Source organism: Syzygium oleosum, unplaced genomic scaffold (assembly GCF_021117445.2).
Source record: "Syzygium oleosum isolate NSW1041296 unplaced genomic scaffold, Sole_v2.1 Sole_v2.09, whole genome shotgun sequence".
NCBI lineage: Eukaryota > Viridiplantae > Streptophyta > Magnoliopsida > Myrtales > Myrtaceae > Syzygium > Syzygium oleosum.
This window is the reverse complement of record NW_026607493.1, coordinates 6,589,335-6,608,057: the sequence shown is the minus strand read 5'-3', so window position 1 is coordinate 6,608,057 and position 18,723 is coordinate 6,589,335. Positions and strand designations below refer to the sequence as shown.

Below are 18,723 nucleotides of genomic sequence, written 5' to 3'. Positions count from 1 at the left end.
TGCTCTCCTTCCAATGTCAATAAGCAATTGTAGAAAGCCAACTCCTATCTTAGAACGAAGTCTCATAATTTCTTCTCTTAGGTTGTGCTTGCCAATGACGTCTTTGTGATCGCTCATCGCCTAATATATTTGCAATGGTAGCCAAGGCATCTTGAAATTGAGGGATTTTGAGGAAGCACCTAATCATGGAAACTTCACCTTCCGAGAACTTAGCTGTAGCCATGACCAACTCGACAAGCTTAATTAATGTGTCTTCCATGGATAAAGCACAAAGACCTTCAGCCAACTGATAAAACGACGAGAATTCCGGGATATACCCGTTTTCTCTCATCTCCAACACGAAATCAACTGCATCTCCAACACAAAATGATTTCAGAAAATTATAATGCCTGCTGTTATCACTTCTTATCTTCGGTAATGCCTACCACTATTAATTCGTGACATTAAGTTTCATTCATTTTCATGAGATGCACCAAAGATGCACGTGAGATGCACATCAGATGCACGGGCTCGATGGTCGGCCGATGAGCTCGGAACCTTATTTGAGACTATATTGGCAACTTCAGGACTTTATTTGAGACGAGTTCCATTTTGAACCCTCTTTGGACAAAACCGCCTAATTTCGGACCCCTTTAAAAATTGTATTATGCTAATTAATTATGTTAAATCATGATTATAGGTGCAATCATTATTGTGGTCAGTTTGTACATTGTTGTTTGGGAGCAAAAGCAAGGAATACAAGTTGCCTTCACCGATAGATGAGCAAACAGCACCGCCAACCGAGTTGCCTAACTGCGAGGAAGGGAACGAACAACATAGGTCAAGAGATAATAATCACTCATGAATAGGATTTGGTCTTTATTAGTTATAATTTTCATGAATAATAAATGTCGTGTAATCTCTCAATAGATAGTAGAGATACTTATTCCTAGATTATCAATCCCGTGGGTCGATATTATCTATGAGGATATATGTCCAGAGGTAATTCAAAAGGTAATTTATCATTCACAAACAAAATATGTAAACTCCGAATTCAGCACACTTTCGCCAACTTTGCACTCGAACAAGTTTCAAGAGCCCAAAGAAAATAACTTTTCCAATGTAAGGAGAAATTTCAAATTGGAGTCTAAAATGAGACCCTTTCTCAAAAGAAAGCCTAAAGTGGATATTGTCATCTTTGCCTAAAGGTGAGCTTATGTGTCTCACGTGCATAGATGCACGAAAGATAAACAATATATGCATGGGAGATGAATGGGCTCGTTGGTCAGCAAAAATTTGGTCAGCTAGTGAGTTTGGGACCTTATTTGAAACTGAATTGGCAATTTCAAAACTTTGATTTGAGACAAGTTCCACTCTTACCCTCTTTTGTGAAAACGACCCCATTTCAGGCCCTTTTTTTAAAATTTCCCCTTTTAAAAATTATATTATGCTAATTAATAGTTATGGCCCCTCCTTTGTCGGTTAGAAGCAAGTCATGGAGATAGGTAAGTTCATCATCGCAGCACCATCGAAATGCTAGCAAGATCAGACCCCCTTAGCGGCATCTAGCGCACGAGGTACTCTCACAAATAATTTAAGAAACATAACTATTAGAGATTTATACCTTAACCTTACTTTCTAGGCCAGCCACTTCGGTGAGTAGAAATTTTCTACAAATTAGAGTATCTGTCTTTAAATTTTCTTGTTATGTTTGACTTTTTTTATATACGCAATTCATACGTTGGAAACTTGCAATGATTGGTGATTTTATTTCATTATCTCTATTTAGACCCAAAAAAAGAAAACTTTCATTATGTCTTAAAGCGCTTCGAGAGGGCCGAATAGGATTTTAAAATGTACGTACTATCTTTTTGAATTCGTTTAAAGAAATAATGTGCATTTTCACCAAAACAATTTTTTTAACTTCAATTCCTTTAAATTAGGGAAAACACCAAAAACCATCCTCAGATTTTGTACATATACCCATTTGCATCCGCTATTTTTTAAAAGGAATAAGTACATTAACAGTCCTAAAAATTATCACTTGATTGCACTTTTTAAAAATTTTAGGACACGATTGTACTTTCGTGACAAGCTTCAAAACTGAAATGCACTTTTTGAAAGTTTTAGGATACGATTGTACTTTCGTGACAAGTTTCAAGACCTAATTTCATTTTTTTAAAGTTGTAGGACTCAATCGCTCTTTTGTAACAAGTTTTAGGACTTCAAATTCACTTATCCTTTTCAAATTACCTTTTTATGACCTCAGCCTTAAGTTTATGCATCACATTCCATCTCACTATACAAAAATATTGCCAAATTATCATTTCCTTTTCCCAAATGCCCATTGCCCGTCACTTTGCTATGCTCATCATCCACCTAGAAGCCGTACATCCACATCCACTTGCCAAGGCCTAACCCGTCAACCCACCACTGCCAATGCGTCCACCACCCGCTGCCACGGCCTTCGCCGCCGCCACTCCTCCCTCGTCTTTGATGTAGCTAGCAAGGATCACCTAGAGGGGGGTGAATAGGTGATCTAAAACAATTTTAATAATTTATGCGGAAACAAAATAAATCACAGAAGAGTCTGAATAAAATTCAGATTCAATACAGATTATATAGACGGTGCTCTTGATGTGCAGAATGTAAAGTAAGAGATGAGGGATAGAGAATCTGCACACAAGTTTATAGTGGTTCGGCTTATAGCAAGCCTACGTCCACTCTCCCACGCTTACAGCCTACCGGCTGGATTTCACTATGTAATCAAGAGGAATTACAACTTCTGAGAGTTAACACTCTTGTGTATGAGAGGACTCTCTATCTCACACAATCACTCTTACAAAGTGTCCCTCAAGATCTTAATGTTTTGCTCAGAACGACAAGAGAAATGATTGGAGTATGCTCAGACTTTGGACTTGTTGATTCTTGATTCTATCCACCTTCTGCTGCTCATAGATCTCCTTAAATACTCCTCTGCTTCCAAACTAGCCGTTGGACAGCATTCAGAGGATCATCTTCCAATCTTCACCTTGGACAAATTTGTATAGAAAGGATTGAGTAGCCATTGGATGACAGAGACTGAATCCCGCTGATTCTGGTCGCCCATACAATCAGAATCTTGGTTTCCATAAGTAGAGCTTTGTCCGTTGTAATGCATTCTTGTCATGATGTTTGATTGTCAATCAACTTGATTAAGATTGAGACAATCAGAACATTCCTTCTGTGAAATCCATGCCAGATCACTAGCTGTTGTGATATGTTCTGAATTCTGCGTCTGAAGAAATTCTGCATCTATATTAGAAGAACTTCTACGTCTGCGTCTGAAGAATTTCTGCGTCTGAATAATTTCTTCGTCTGCATCTGCATCTGAATAACTTCTGCTTCTACATTTGAATAACTTCTGCTTCTGCATTTGAATAACTTCTGCGTCTGAATCTCAGAACTTCGATTATGTGGGTCTTCATAACCATACTTGACAGATTGTAAAGTCTGAATAACTTTCTTCTGAGCTTCCAGAATATACAGACCTGGAATAAAATTGTTCAGAATAAGTATCAGATTTACAATAACATAGAAGGTTTTGTCATCTTCAAAATCAATAGGAATTTTCCTCAACAGTCTTGTCTCTCGCTCTCCCCTTTATTCCACCCTCAATCCTTGTGTTAGCGTCTCTCGTCTCTGTCGATTGTGTCGCGTGTGCATCTCTCTCTCTCTCATTCGTCAAAACTGCCGAGGACATGCAAGGGCACGGTGACCTCAGATCGAGGTCCTCGCGGCGTCTGCAACTTGTTGCTTTCAATGAGTACTTAAATCTCATGGTGACTAATAAATAATCATCAACCTGCAACACATAACAGACTACATCGTTGGGGGAAAAGGTGTTGCATTACACATTCCGAACTTTTCCAGCTGCTACAAGTGAGATCGACAGATTTGTCAGGTTGGTCTCAGAAGCTGTAAAGAGAATATCTGCATCGGAATTATGGTGGAAGATCAAAAGAAGGGTCACCACAATTATAAGAAGTGCATTTACAGAGTTCATTTGAAACAAGAACTGTACAGCCCCCGTACTATCGAGTTTGAGTCTAAATCCTTCTGGCTTGATTCAAAAGCGAAGAAAGTTTGGGAATGAACCGCATTATATTGCAATGAGCTTGCTACAAGATTCTGTAACAGTCTGCCTCTTTTTATGTCATTATGGTCGTAGTGTTTAACCACATGCTAGGCAAAAATCAACCAATCAATTAGGTTGGCGATAATGCAGAGCATAATCAGAGAAAGATGTAAAATGATACCCGGAGTGCAATGTGTATCGGCAATCTGAAGTTCAGAGTAACCAGGTTCGGGAAGCAAAAGATCATAGACAGGCAAAGAAAAAGGTATATTGATATATATGAGCATGGTAACTCGGACCTTCGTCGAGTATCCGGCAGTTGTGTTCTCAAGGACCGGGTAGAAGGAAGTAAACTTAAAATTCAACTCTTCTGAACTTAATCTTCTTGCCAGTAAGCACGACCTTTATGTACTCGGAGAGAACCATTTTCCAAGACTTCGCAAGAGACAATGGTCATACATGGTTATCGACCTTGCCAAATTAATCACAATTTTCCAATCTCATGTACAACAAGAAGATGCGAAATATCTAAGATGAACTACACAGAGGGTGCTTACTAATGGCTTCCTTAAACCTCAAATTTAGCTCCAGCAGTAGGATGTTCTAAACTAATAGCACACAGGCAAATAGTCCTACAAGACGGCAAACTGGGTATCAATTTTGTCTTCGCTCTTGCTCCTTCAAAATTGAGGAAGAAAGTTGAGGCTTATATCAGCGAAAAGCTCCTACAAGTTCACCCTGTCAAATCAAAGGCTGCAGTTGCTAATCTCTTCTCTGCAGAAGCGGGGATTAGCCTGATACATTCTGCATTATCTCCAACCTTACACCTTACCCATGTTATGAATGTAATTGCAATCACCAAGGTCCTTCATCGCTTGTAAATTGCGCGTCAGCTTCTGTACCACAACACCGCGAGAGACACATTTGCAATAGCTACTTGCATCGAGTCTTGTTAACAGTTGCCACATATTGTAGAACCTAGACAAAAACTGCAATCACCGCAATTCCGATGTTACTCTCCTTCCAATGTCAATAAGCAATTGTAGAAAGCCAACTCCTATCTTAGAATGAAGTCTCCTAATTTCTTCTCTTAGGTTGTGCTTGCCAACGACCTCTTTGTGATCGCTCATCGCCCAATATATTCGCAATGGTAGCCAAGGCATCTTGAAATTTACGGATTTTGAGGAAGCCCCTAATCATGGAAACTTCACCTTCCGAGAACTTAGCTGTAGCCATGACCAACTCGACAAGCTTAATTAATGTGTCTTCCATGGATAAAGCACAAAGACCTTCAGCCAACTGATAAAACGACGAGAATTCCGGGATATACCCGTTTTCTGTCATCTCCAACACGAAATCAACTGCTTCTCCAATTGGTCCTCCCCCGTTGCAAAGTCCACGAAAAACAATCTTGTAGGTGATCGCATCTGGACGATCACCCTTTTCCAACATTTCTCGGAAAAGCCTCATGGCTTCTGTAGTCCTCCTCCGTTTGAACAGAGCTTGGATAACAGGGTTGTACGCCTGAGGAGTCAGATTCATTCCCTTCATCTGGACGGTTCGGAGGAGCCTATTTGCAACGTCGACTCTACCAGCTTTACACAGTCCCCCAATTAGCGTTCCATATGTGACAATGTCTGGTTCACAGTCATTAGAAGTCATCGTCTGCACAATATCTGCTGCCTTCTTTATGTCACCATGTTTGCAGAAATATGTCAGCAGAGAATTATAGGTAAATTTATCTGGCTTCAAACCTTCCATTATCATCTGGTCCATAAGCTCAGCAGCCTCTTCAACCCTTCTGTTCTTACATAGGCCATCAATGAGGGTATTGTATGTAACCGAGTTTCTAGAAACGCCTTGAAGCTCCATCTGGTCAAAAATCTCCTCTGCTTCCTTGATTTTCTTGTTCTTGCAGAACCCATCAATTAAGGTATTATATATCACGACATTTCGAGCGCAACCATTCAATTCCATCTCTTTCATGAGACCCAATGCTTCCTCAAGTTTCCCTCTAGAACAGAAGCTGTCGATCAACATATTATAAGTAAATTCATCAGGTTGGCAACCTTTGTTCTTCATCTCTTCAAACAGTTCCATTGCGGCATGGTGGTTTCTGGTCATGCAGAGACCTTGTATCAGAGAATTGAACGTGCAGACATCAGGTAGAATCCCCTTGCTCGTAAGGACACGAGCCAGTCCCGTAGCTTCTTCAACCTGGTTCTCCTTACATAATGTGCTAATAAGTGTATTGTAAGTAACAGTGTTAGGAGAGCAATCTCTGGAAACCATCTGTTCAAGAAGTTCCACTGCCTCATCAACTTCACCTATTCTACATAGCCCAGAAATAAGGGAATTATAAGTGAAAACATCCGGATCAAAACCCTCCTGAAGCATCAAATCCATGATCTCTAGAGCATGCTTCACGTGTCCGCCCTTACACAAACCATTCACTAAGGTATTGAACGTGAACTGATCTGGATAAAACCCCTCACTCGACATCTGCTGAATAAAATCAAGCGCCTCGACAATCCTTCCCTCTCTACACAACCCATTGATCAGTACATTTACAGTCACATTGGTTGCCGAGCATCCAGCCACCACCATTCGTGCTTTGATCCTCAGAGCAGCATCCAGATTCCCTTGCTCAATGTAACCTTGCATAAGGGTCGTGAACGTCTTCTCATCAGGCGACAACCCATAATTCGGCATCTCCTCCATCAACAACATGGCAGGCCGAATTTGATGGGCGTTACACAGAGCCTTGATCAATATATTAAAAGTCGATACATCCGGCTCAATGCCGCGATTCACCATACCCGAATGTGCGGTTTCAACTAATTTCAGCCTATTCCCATCCACAAGCACATTCAACAAGAAATTATAGAAATGGGTATCGGGCTTAGTCCCATACTCCGCCTCCATCATCTCAACAACCCCGGGAATTTCGTCGAACATGTCGAAGTTCGCATAACTCTCGACGAAAATCAAGAAACTACCGCTATCCACCTTGCTACCGGCGAGCCTCATCTCATCGAGGACACGCTTCATCGAGTCGAAAGACCCTACCTTGGCGAGCCTGCGGAGGACCTCCTGGTAGACGGAGGGGGTGGGGGTGAAATGGGGCTGCTTCGAGGCCCAGTCGAAGATGCGGAACGCGGCCGTCTCGTCCTTCTGGCGGCGGAGGGCGTCGAGGAGCTGCTTCGGGGTGAAGTCGGGAGGGAGGTGGTGGTGGGAGAGGTGGTCGCGGGGCTGCGCGGCGGCGAAGGCGACGGCGGCGGAGTGGTTGGAGGAGGGGGAGGAGGAGGAGGAGGAGGAGGGTTTATGGGGGAGGAGGAAGAGCGGAGGTGCGTGGGGGAGGGACCAAGAGAAGCACTTGAGGCAGGGAGAGAAAGCCATCGCGGGCTTCCGACAAGGAGATGATTGGCATGCAAAACAGCCAGGCGAGTTCTTGTAGAAGCAAGGAAGATGATGATCGCCCGTATGGCTTAGCATTTTCAATGCTCATTTAGAGAACGTAAATAGCTTTTTACTTTGAAAAAATATAAATGACATTTGGTAAAAAATCATTTGAATGTCATTTGAGAAAATGCAATTATGTTTGGTTATTTTTTTATAAATGAGCTTTGAAAGGTTTTTTTTTTTCAAAAAAAGATACTCTTTAGATGAACAGTTCCGGCGAAGGGCTACAACCGCCGGCGAGCCAGATCCGGCGCCGGCGGCCGTAGCCCGACCTCAGGCAACTGTCGCCTGAGGTCGCGCGACCCCAGGGCGGCGATCGCCGGGTCACGCGACCCCGTGGCGACGGCCGCTCGGAGTCGCTCGACCTCGAGCGACGGCCGCCCGGGGTCGCGCGACCTCGGGCGGCCGTCGCCCGAGGTCGAGCGACCTAGGCGACGATGTCGCCGGGGTCGCGCGACCCCGGCGGCCGTCGCCTGGGGATCGCGCGACCCCTACGACCGTCACCTGGGGTCGCGCAACCTCAGGCGTCGCCTGAGGTCGAGCGACCGAGGCGACTCCCGAGGTCCGGCGACCCTAGGCGGCAGTCGCCGGTGTCGCGCGACCCCCAGGTGGTGTCGCCGGGGTCGGGCTAGCCCTCAGGCGGCGGCCACCAGAGCTGCTGCAAGGAGAAGATGAACAGTACCAGTTGTATTTCGAAAATGAGCATTCCCAATGGACCTTTCAAGGTGCTTTGGCCAAATGAGCATTGAAAATGTAATTGCATCTCCCCAAAGTGAGTAAAGAAATTTACCAAACACCATTTGCATTTGGCCAAGGGCCCTTAGAGCCCAAATGAGCATTGGAAATGCTGAACCAAATGGGGCCGATGTGTGAGAGAGAGAGAGGGAAGGACAGCCGTAGTGTGTTTCGCGGTCGGGCATGGAAGAAGAAGAAGAGAATGAAACGCAGCGTTTTGGAGGTTGATACTGATAGTGATTAGTATAATGAACCCAGCTTAATCGTCAAAATTCATATACATGATAGAAATCGAATCTGTTTTACATGTGCTCCATGTTAAAAGCAGTAAAGCTAACTTTTACCAACATAAATTAACCATAGATGTCAATGCTCTTAAACAGCAACGGACAATCGTTCTAAGCAAGATGTCTAGGACCTCTTATGGATCTTGGCATCTACGGACGTTTTAGAAGATATCACTTTCCTTAGGGAAGACAAAAATAGATGGGAAGAGGGGAGTATGAGGCGTGCGAACCCTAGCATGTTAAAATATGGCGTGCATCTATGGAGCCCGCCACCTCTTGCTAAAGCAAACAGGCTGCAGAGACCCTTATGGGAGCTTCGACTCCTCTATAGATGTCAATGCTCTTAAATTATAATGGGCAAAATTTACAACTTACAAACGAGTTATTTTTTATGTGAGTTCATGATTGTATAAATCGACGTCGGTCTGGTCTATAAATTGAAGCAAAAAATATTGCAAATAACCAACTTTGTGATTTTTAAATGTAGGGTTGATATTATAAGAAATTCTCAATTGATACACTCATGCCACATCTAATTCTCAATTAAATTTCATGCAAAATATCCCAAATTAATATACCCATAGCATATTTATCTAAAACTAATTTTCATGTCAAAAAAATCCCAAAATGTTACAATCGTAAGTCCCAATATCCTTGTTGAATTGCTGACGTGGAAATGCATGCATAAACAACTCAGACGATCGGCGTATGATGTGGTTCCAACGTAGAAATTCAACATAAATGGATCTTCTAAAGGGCGTCATTTTAGGAAAGTCGAATCTAAAGAAAATGAAATGGGATTTTATCCTAAGAACTCTCTCACATTTCGAAAATTTGCTAACATTCCTAATTTCACCCAAAAATTTTGGTTGATTTGTTACGGGTTTACTAAATTTGTTTTTTACACGAAACTTAACTTGCGTATGCATCAATTTAAAAAAATTATGACTCGAAATTAATTTGGAGTAAACGTGTTACGAGGTACCGGTTCAAGCTAAATGTTGTTTGGAGCTTTTCGGGTGGACCACGGATCGGGAAGTGGGAATGCTCTTATTTTTATTTGGAAAAAGAAGATGGAGAACTTATTTATTGCTGGAAAAAACATAAACGAAAATATAAAGTTGTTGAGAATCTAGAAAATCCATGGATCTCTCTTAAGACAAGGGGATTTCTCAAATTAGAATCTAGAAAATCCAGTTCGTTACATAATCACAAATACTAGTGGGCCAAATAATAATAAAAAGAAAAAGTAAAAAAGAAAAGAGAGAGATTATTGTTCTTAAAAATTGGTGTTTTTGCGAAGGTTGATTCAGTTGACCCGAGCTTACTTCATCGAAAATCCCGAAGCACAAATCCAAGACAAAAGACAGACAGGAACACGTTGCTTCTTCTCGCCTTGTTCGTGGAGGATTGCGTGGATCCCCGAAATAACGAAGACCCACCTCCGGCCATCTCCGCCGGCCGCCGCCAGCAGCCCTCCGGCGCCGCCCGCCCGCCCGCCGTCTTCGGTCGCGGCGAGTTCTCTCGGCCGAAAGATTTCGTTTTTATGTCCTCGAGGTGAAGTTTCGTGCTAAAGTTTCGTGCTTTTGATGCCGGGGGGCTCTATTGGCTGAGCGATAGGACTGCGATTGGTGAGAAATTCTTTTGTGCGGGTCTGTTCTCGTTGGTCTGGGCTTTCCCATTATTTTTCTGGAGAAATTCTTGATCAATTTTCTTTCTTTGAAGTTTTTGATGATCGCTCTCTATCTGTCTCTTCAACCTATTGGGATTTTTAATTCATAGGCTGTGTATTGTTACGAGTGTTCACCCGAGAAGATTGGAAGTTGGCTTGTCGTGGGTTAGGATTAATGAGGTGAATTGGGACTTTTGAGGTTCCGAGGCGTGGAGTGTTGAATTCGATACAACATTGAGTGGGTGGACCCTGATGGGTGATCTCTATATAATGAATTGATTGGTGGAGCCATTTTTAGTTAGACATGTTTTCTCCAGGGTCAAATTCTGATCTGGGTTATCTCTTAGTTCGTTTTCCAATGCTGTAAATGATGGAGACTGTGTTCTGGAAGGAGTTCTTAAGGGATTTTGGATTGACAAATTCATGAAGATTGGAATTCTTTCGGATGGTCTGTGATTATAATTTGCTCCAAGTTCTAGTTGTTAGATAGAATACGTGATTGTGAGTAGAATGAGCATATTTGAAAACCTTTGATGTGGTCATCTTGATGTCTGGTGACTGTAAATCTGTATGTAATTTTTAAAGAAGTGAAAATCATTTTTATAGATGGAATGGAGGTACAGAAGCTGTTAAATCCTGACGCTGTTTCAGTCTGTGATGGTTCATGCTTTACGATGAGTTAGCAAGTCTACTGAGAACTGATATTCAGATTGCTATAATATGCATTTGGTGTTATCTCTATCAGTAACTCGAGAGAATCCAGAATGAGCGAGCGAGTTAGAGGGAGCAGTATGTGACTATATAATCTGAAGGACAGATGTGGATGCTCTGGATGCAGATATTTAGGAATGGAATCTACCATGAGGATGGTACTTTTTATGTTATTTTGGGGTACTGCAGTGAGTCTAAGTGTGCTCTGGGATCGTTGGTTCCATTCATCTGTTTTTATCGTCGAGGCTAGTTTAAGATGCTTGAGTACAATTTTTTAATTGTGAGATAGCATTCAACGAGTGGAAGAGAAGTACTTGGTACGTAGGAAGTGTATGAAAGAACGAAGAGGGAGAACATCAAACTGCTCGAGCAACCAGAAGACTCAGGAAGGAAAAAAGTAAGATGTACACGGAAATTCAAGTTGTTATTTCCACCATTCTCCAAATAACAGTTAACAGTTTTGTGAGTGGCAGTTTCTGGCCTTCGAATATCCTGTTCTTTCCATCTATGGTCTCCATGACGTGCTCAGAACAAGAGCACTTCAAAAGTTTACCATAAACACTCTTGTTCCATGTCCAGGCTTCCAGCCATAAAGTAGGTTGTTCACACTTGTTGCATTGTTCTCCTACAGGATTCAGCTTATCAAAACTAGGAAATAATTTTTAGTTCTATTAATTTGATTGCTATCCTGCTATTTCTATATAGTGTGTTCTGTCATTTTTTCCAACTTTAGAATGGTAATTTCAATTATGTTCACCTCGAATTAGTTTTCTCAAGAAGATGATATGTGTTGCTTTCTTTTTTAAGGTGGTGGCGATGTGGCATGTCTTACTTGGATCATGTAATTTTGCAAACTGTGACGGATTGGTTAGAATTAGTGTTGACAATGCTTCTCATTATTCTTCTGAATTGCAGATTACATTCACAACTCAGCTTTTTTCCATGAGCTGATTGTACCGCATAGTACTCCATGACTAGGTAATGAAAGGATTTTGTGAGAAAGCAGTTGCTTCAAACTGTTTGTCTAAAAGTCCTTCTGATACTTCAAATACGAGTCCTCCATCAGTTTTCCCCGAGGCAGGATCCCCGGATAGTAAGTCATCCAAGAATTCCTCATGGTCAACCTTCTTTGGTTCTGCTTTCTCAATCTTTGATTCACATAGTGAGTCCTCAGCTTGTCCAAGAAAGGCACTTCATAGCAGACCAAATGCTTGGACAACAGCCGTGAGAAAAGTCGTGACTGGTGGATCGATGAGGAGGATTCAAGAGCGCGTTCTAGGTATAGCTAGAACTGGCATTTCTAACTCGACTAGCGATATATGGCTCCTAGGTGTGTGCTACAAGATATCTCAGGACGAGTCTTCTGGTGATGAAGTCCCTGGATTGCCGGCATTCGAGCAAGATTTTTCTTCAAGAATCATAATGACGTATCGCAAAGGTTTGCTTCCGCAGTATTCTTGTTGTTTGATCTTTCTTTGAATTGGAACTTCTTTTATTGATTATTAGGGTCTTTCTTTGTAGATACTTTAGAACTATAGACATGATCCAGTGGAAATGGGTGACAATGCGAATGCAAGTAATGCACTCGCAAACTTGCACATATGCGTGCAAGCAGAAGCACAACAGAGAAAAATCTCAACTTTATTGATATTCAAAGGATAAGCTGGTTTATGATGAAAACATAACGAATATATAGACTACAAATCCTAACAAACAAAGGAAATTAGAAATTCAAACTAGGAAATAAGTTAAGTACAAAAGAGAAAATAAATCATCTAAGATCTGATTTCGACTACCTTAGATATAATCTACAATTGCATATAAAGAAATAAAATAAAATAACAATCTTGGTGAATGTCCGGTCCCACATCATCATATATCTCCACTAGGGATGAGGCTTGAGTGCTGTTGTAGCTGTTGCTCTCGTATTGTAGAAATCGTAATCCATGATATTTGCAGGGTTTGAAGCTATTGATGACTCAGACTATACAAGTGATGTAGGTTGGGGCTGCATGCTTAGGAGTAGTCAGATGCTTGTTGCTCAGGTGTGTTGCTGTTACTTTGTTTCAGTGACCTTGCTTCGTGTACTGATTCCATTTAGAGAAAGTCAGGTTTAACAGACGACAGTGGGATTTAACGCTGCAATCGCATGTTTTTATCGAGTTGAACTGGTCATTTCTTTGCAGGCATTGCTTTTTCATCATCTGGGTAGGTCGTGGAGAAAAACCTCGTATAAGGTAAAATTGATGAGAGAATTTAGTTATTCTTTTACTAGTAATATACTCCATTCAGGTACACAGTGGGTAAGCTTGTTTTTGCCAATTTGATTTGGCAGCCATGTGAACCAGATTATGTTGACATCTTGCATCTCTTTGGTGATGCAAACGCTTCTCCTTTCTCCATCCACAATCTTATTCAAGCGGGAAAAGCTTATGATCTTGCGGCTGGGTCATGGGTTGGTCCATATGCAATATGCCGTTCATGGGAGAATCTGGTCCGCAGCAAGAGAGAGGCAGCTGATCTGGTGGAACGGGTTTTTCCCATGGCCATTTATATTGTTTCTGGTGATGAAGATGGAGAACGTGGTGGAGCTCCTGTTTTGTGCATTGAAGATGCAAGAAGATGTTGTTTGGAATTTTCGAGGGGTCACGAAGAATGGACACCTATTCTTTTGTTGGTTCCCTTAGTTCTCGGTCTTGAAAAAGTTAATCCCAGGTTTGCAGTCTTAATCAACTCCATCCATGATTATTTCTTTTTATAAGCTTTCTTCTGTTCTTAATAGTTCAGCTGTGGCTTGAGGCAATTTTAGTAAAATCACTGAGAAGTGATCGAGCATAACTATATAATTCTGTCAATAAGAATAGTTCTACTTTGAGTGAAGACTGCTGCATCAGTTTCTTGTATGTGCCTGACGGACGGTTGATTCTTCATACTTCTCTACATTTGTATTTGAGTACCTTTCCTGCATTTTCATTGCTTAAACTTTACTCTCCATCAGATCAATAACATGTTCACTTGGTTTGGACTCCTTTTACCTCTGTAAGCTGACAGGTTATTCATTTTGCTTTCCTCAGGGTTGCTATCTTCCTATTAATTTGTTGATTTCTGCACCTGTCAGTGTGAAAAATAAAAAATTACCAGATTGACAATGGTGGGGCGAAAACAAAAAATCACTAAATTCACAAAGTGAGCCTGCCCCAACAATTAAGGGAACTGAGTGGAGGATGTGTTATCTTGGATTAGGGGGATAATTTTGCTTCGAAAATTATTAAAGTGCAAATCTGTAGCAAGTACTAGAATACTTTGCAGCGCTGATGCAGGTTGTTTATGGGAGAAAGAGTGATTGTAAGATGTACTTTTTTGTCCAATTGATTCACAAGGTCAAGAGCAACTACTCAGAAATTGCAAAAAAAAATCTTTAACGTGTAGATATTGCTAATATTCTGTTACTATATATAGCTTCATAGCATTAATGGACCTCTATAATTAACTTTCTTTATCAGTAGAAATTGTTGCTATTTTACATGGTCCACAGACACCTTTGGATTTTTATGGCATGCCGTTAGGGCTCACGACAGGCATATCAATTTAGAGCCTTTGGATTTCAGGTGGAATGAGTAATATGGATCAAACCAAATATTTTTTTTGGGGGGCCGGTTAGTTGTGTTGATCACCGCACCCACCCTTTTACCAATCAAAACTATATATATATCAATCTCCAGCGTTTTCCTTAGAAAAATGTGTTCTCTTATGGAAAAAAAATTGCTAGCAACAGAGTCCTAGAGCATCTGAAATTTATACCTTTGCTGATACCTTTGCTATGCATGAAAATAACAAAATGTTGGAGGGCGTGCAAGGGAAAACAGGATGTTTTAATGCGATTTATAATGCCTCCTGTGACAAAGATTCAAAGAGCATGTAATTACTTGTAGGCTGTGCGGAAATCATGAATGTTTGAGATTAAACGATAATAGACTAGAACACTAGAAACTTGTCTGATTTAATCATTTGGGTCTCTACATTCTTCTCAGGTACATTCCTTTGTTGCGCGCAACATTTTCTTTTCCCCAGAGTCTTGGCATCTTGGGTGGGAAATCTGGTGCATCTACCTATTTAATTGGTGTTCAAGATGAAGAAGCTTTCTATCTTGATCCTCATGACGTTCAGCCAGTATGTCTTTCTTTACATTAATTGAGCTAATTTGCTAGGACCTACTCCCCTGTGCTGCTCCTTTGTCGATGATCTATGCTCACATGCTACATTTAAATGAGGGTGGTGCATGGGATCGCAAATCTCAAGTTTGTCTGTGAAGACGATTTATGAGTGGAATCAAATATGCAGTATTTATCTATCATTGATCAGGGATTTCTCTATGATCATAAGGAGATTTGCCTTTTCTATGCATTCTTATATATTGTGTCTGATGGTGAGAAAATCCGGAGGTGTCACTACCCAATATGTGTACCCAAATGTTTACACTTTTCACTCTCTTTTAGAATTATTGGTCATTCAACAGGTTAAATAACAATTATGCCGTTTTCATGGACAATAGAAAACATATGTTCACTTGTTTACCCAGCCAACTCTAGTTTAAAGGACTGAATCAGTTGACTTAAATGTGTCCATGTGGTGCATGATAATAATTCCATATGGTGCACAATAACTTTAAATTAGAAGAGTACAAAGCAAAGGCAATACGGAAGCTGCTAAAAATGGAAAATCTCCCTGGGCTTTTATGTAAATGAATGTCGATTTTGCATACCTGTACTTTTTTACTGTAAACATTTAAGAATATCACAACTCATATTCTGATTCAAAATTTTAAAGTGTAGATAAAACTAATAGATTTGCTTGTTACTTTTCTACAAAGTGAAATGACCAAAAAAGAAATTGTATTGGTGCTTACTGTTGGCTCAGAGTTTTACCATCATGTCTGCACCTCTCTGATATGTACAAATTTTGTTTGTACAGGTATGCTCCATTACTGCAGATAACTTAGGCGCCGATACCTCGTCATACCACTGCAAGTAAGCTTTCTTCTGGGACATGCCCATTTCTTATATTCTGCATCCTATTCTGCCTCGCTCTTAATTTGTTTATTCATTTGTTCTTTTGGACTTCTGTTCTAGTGTAATAAGACACATTCCACTGGACTCACTGGATCCCTCATTGGCAATTGGTTTCTATTGTCGCAACAAAGGTTTGACTGCTCTTAGCTTGAGCTTTCCTGGCACACCGATCGTTACCTGTCACGATGCCTTTTTTGTTTCTCATTAGCAATTGTTCTCCTTCTGGTTGCAGATGATTTCGATGACTTCTGTTCTCGCGCATCCAAGCTGGCAGATGAATCCAGTGGCGCTCCACTGTTCACGGTGGCTCAGACCCACGGAACACCGAAGCCCGTTGGCCACGGTGGTGATTCGACCGAGGGCAACATTGTTGAAGGGAACGATTCCTTTTCTGTGATTCCCATGGGGGATGGTGACGAGTGTGCAGGCGAAGACGAGTGGCAACTTCTTTGAGACATTGGTGATCAGTTGGAAAAGCTGGGCAGGCGCTTTGTTCAACCCAATCAGACGTGAACCGTTAGTGTCAGTGCCACGTCAAGGGCAACTTGTCGACCTAATTATCTGCAAGTTGTGTTCAATTACTTGGGTTTGTTAAGTCCGTATCTCCAGTAGGCCAGTAGGCACGAGGACGTACTTTTCTTCTCTGTCCTTTTTATTTTATACGATTTGTGTGGTCGCCATCTGGTTGTTAAGTTGTTTGGGACCGGGGTTGGACGAAAGGAGACGAACAAGTCGAAATTCTTTCGTGATCTTTGTACAAAGCCCTATATTCATTGACATTGAATTATTTAATTAGATTAGGAGACTTTACCATGTGCATCGGGGATGAAAGTTTTCGCTTGACTGGATTGAGTGGCCGAATGTTCAGGGTTGCTGTTTTTCTTCCTCCATTGAGGTGTCGTTACTTTTGTCGTGGCCGCTTAAAAGGGAACACCAGTATAGAAAGTATGCACTCCTACTTCCCTTTGCTATGAAGTTCGTGGCTCCTTGTGAAATTCACAAGGTTCAGATACTTCCTTGCAGCCTTCTTCTTTTATTGCCGCTCTAGACAACCTATTAGCTTGGGATAGAAGCAGATTTAGAGCTTCAGCTTCTCCATCCGAATTTGGACTCAGTGATGCGAAAAACAGAGACGTTGATTTACCGAACGATCCATCGAATCTGAGATGGAGAACAACGCGGCATATTGCGGCGCGTCTCTTCTTTTTGTCGAGTGCGTATCGCATCTCGTCTGTGTTTGCCAATGCATGATGGTTATGTCATTGTCAGTGATGATGCGATCGAATGGCAGACGATCAAAGATATTTCAGTGCTCAAACCAAATAAGGAAAGGTACGGTAAAGAAATCATCCGAGTAAGTTCATCACAACCGTTCGATTTCTGGGTCTCATATGAGACTCCCACGTTTCGATGGTTATGATAAATTGGGTGTGCATCTACCCGGTCCTTGCGAGATTAGCTCTTCCCCTCTCTCCCTTGTTTGGTTTGCACATTTCTTAGGTGGCATTAGTTGGCGTTAAGTATGCTCACCAAAATTATAAGCTTCGCCATATCGAAAATGTCGCATATTGCCAGAGGGAGAAGCGAAAGGACAATATTGCACAAATTAAGGACATTCAAGGACTAGGTTGCACTAAAAAGAAAATTAAAGGACAAAATTGCACAAACAGTGCTCTTCTTGATCTTTCACAAACCTAGTATAAACTTTTGAAACGGAGCACCTTGTGTTCGTCAATCCCATCAATTGAAAACGAGTTTTTGCATGATTAGACAGATTTTCACTCATCTTCAACTAAATTGAGTAATTAATCATTCTTCTTTTTTTTTTTAATCATTTCGTTTTTTGGGATCTCAACTAATCGCTGTTTGACCATTGACAAGGAAAGCAAGCTGACTTAATTAGCCATAATCGAGTAATTTAATCATTTTGGACAATTGACTGGTCGATGGCTCTAAAGAGGACAAAAACGACTGCTGTGGAGAGACTGAATTCAAAGACGTTTCTTCCCGCGGATTGTTTATTTGCATATAAAATTTAGGATTAATATAAAAAAAATCTCAAATTAATTTTTTGATCACCAAAAACCCTAAATCGATACACCTGTGATAAATTTACCCCAAATTAATTTTTTGACCAACAAAAATCCTAAACTGGTACACTTGTGATAAATTTACCTCCCGTTAAATTAGATTAATATCAAGAAAAATCATAAATTGGAAAACTTATGAAAAAACAAAGGAGTAAAATCTTAAACTGGTATACCCGTCAACTGTCACGTGCCATCCAACTTGGCAATTTGATGGTAAAATTTAATGGAAACTAATGGAGGATTAATTTGTCACATGTGTACCGGTTTGGGATTCTTTGTAGTCAAAAAATTAGTTTTGGGTAAATTTATTACTGGTATACCAGTTTGGGATTTTTTGTGGTGTGAAACCTAAAATTTATTACGGGATTTGCACGTAGATATTCAACTTAATTGGCTCATTAATTACAGAGAGATGAATCAATATCGTGTAAGTCCTGCCAAGCCGGGGGAATGTTTGAATTCAGTGAACCCACAACAGATCGTTTTCTCTAAACTTCGATTTAATTTGGAAAAATTTTAAACAGTTAATTCGAATGAGTTTATTGCGTCATATATAGATAGAATGAATAACTACCCGCATTTCTGAAGCAAGCAGACTCAC

At 40.9% G+C, this 18,723-nt stretch overlaps 2 protein-coding genes across 6 annotated transcripts; one reads left to right on the top strand and one right to left on the bottom strand.

Annotated features, from left to right (window-relative positions):
* Positions 1 to 4,348: 4,348 nt before the first annotated feature.
* Positions 4,349 to 7,566, bottom strand: LOC115673648 (pentatricopeptide repeat-containing protein At3g53700, chloroplastic). The gene has a single exon (XM_056314406.1). The coding sequence runs from the start codon at positions 7,493 to 7,495 to the stop codon at positions 5,174 to 5,176; it is 2,322 nt and encodes a 773-aa protein (XP_056170381.1). The 5' UTR covers positions 7,496 to 7,566; the 3' UTR covers positions 4,349 to 5,173.
* A 2,319-nt stretch (positions 7,567 to 9,885) lies between these two features.
* Positions 9,886 to 16,849, top strand: LOC115673532 (cysteine protease ATG4-like). 5 transcript variants are annotated; one of them, XM_030595736.2, is made up of 10 exons: positions 9,888 to 10,211; positions 11,879 to 12,056; positions 12,138 to 12,401; positions 12,923 to 13,008; positions 13,150 to 13,200; positions 13,299 to 13,678; positions 14,995 to 15,133; positions 15,935 to 15,990; positions 16,093 to 16,163; positions 16,265 to 16,849. In XM_030595736.2, the coding sequence occupies exons 2-10, from the start codon at positions 11,945 to 11,947 to the stop codon at positions 16,483 to 16,485; spliced, it is 1,380 nt and encodes a 459-aa protein (XP_030451596.1). In that variant the 5' UTR covers positions 9,888 to 10,211; positions 11,879 to 11,944; the 3' UTR covers positions 16,486 to 16,849. The 5 variants fall into 5 exon arrangements, with proteins under 5 accessions (XP_056170383.1, XP_030451596.1, XP_030451594.1 ...); XM_030595734.2 differs by having other exon boundaries at positions 11,879 to 12,401; XM_056314407.1 differs by having other exon boundaries at positions 9,888 to 10,232; positions 11,879 to 12,401.
* The last annotated feature ends 1,874 nt before the right edge of the window (positions 16,850 to 18,723 follow it).

Coding starts and splice junctions, on each gene's coding strand:
- LOC115673648 (XM_056314406.1), bottom strand. CDS start 7,495: ATGGCTTTCTCTCCCTGCCTCAAGTGCTTCTCTTGGTCCCTCCCCCAC.
- LOC115673532 (XM_030595734.2), top strand. CDS start 11,945: ATGAAAGGATTTTGTGAGAAAGCAGTTGCTTCAAACTGTTTGTCTAAA. Junction 13,009..13,149: donor GTCAGATGCTTGTTGCTCAG/GTGTGTTGCTGT, acceptor ATTTCTTTGCAG/GCATTGCTTTTTCATCATCT. Junction 15,991..16,092: donor ACCTCGTCATACCACTGCAA/GTAAGCTTTCTT, acceptor CTTCTGTTCTAG/TGTAATAAGACACATTCCAC.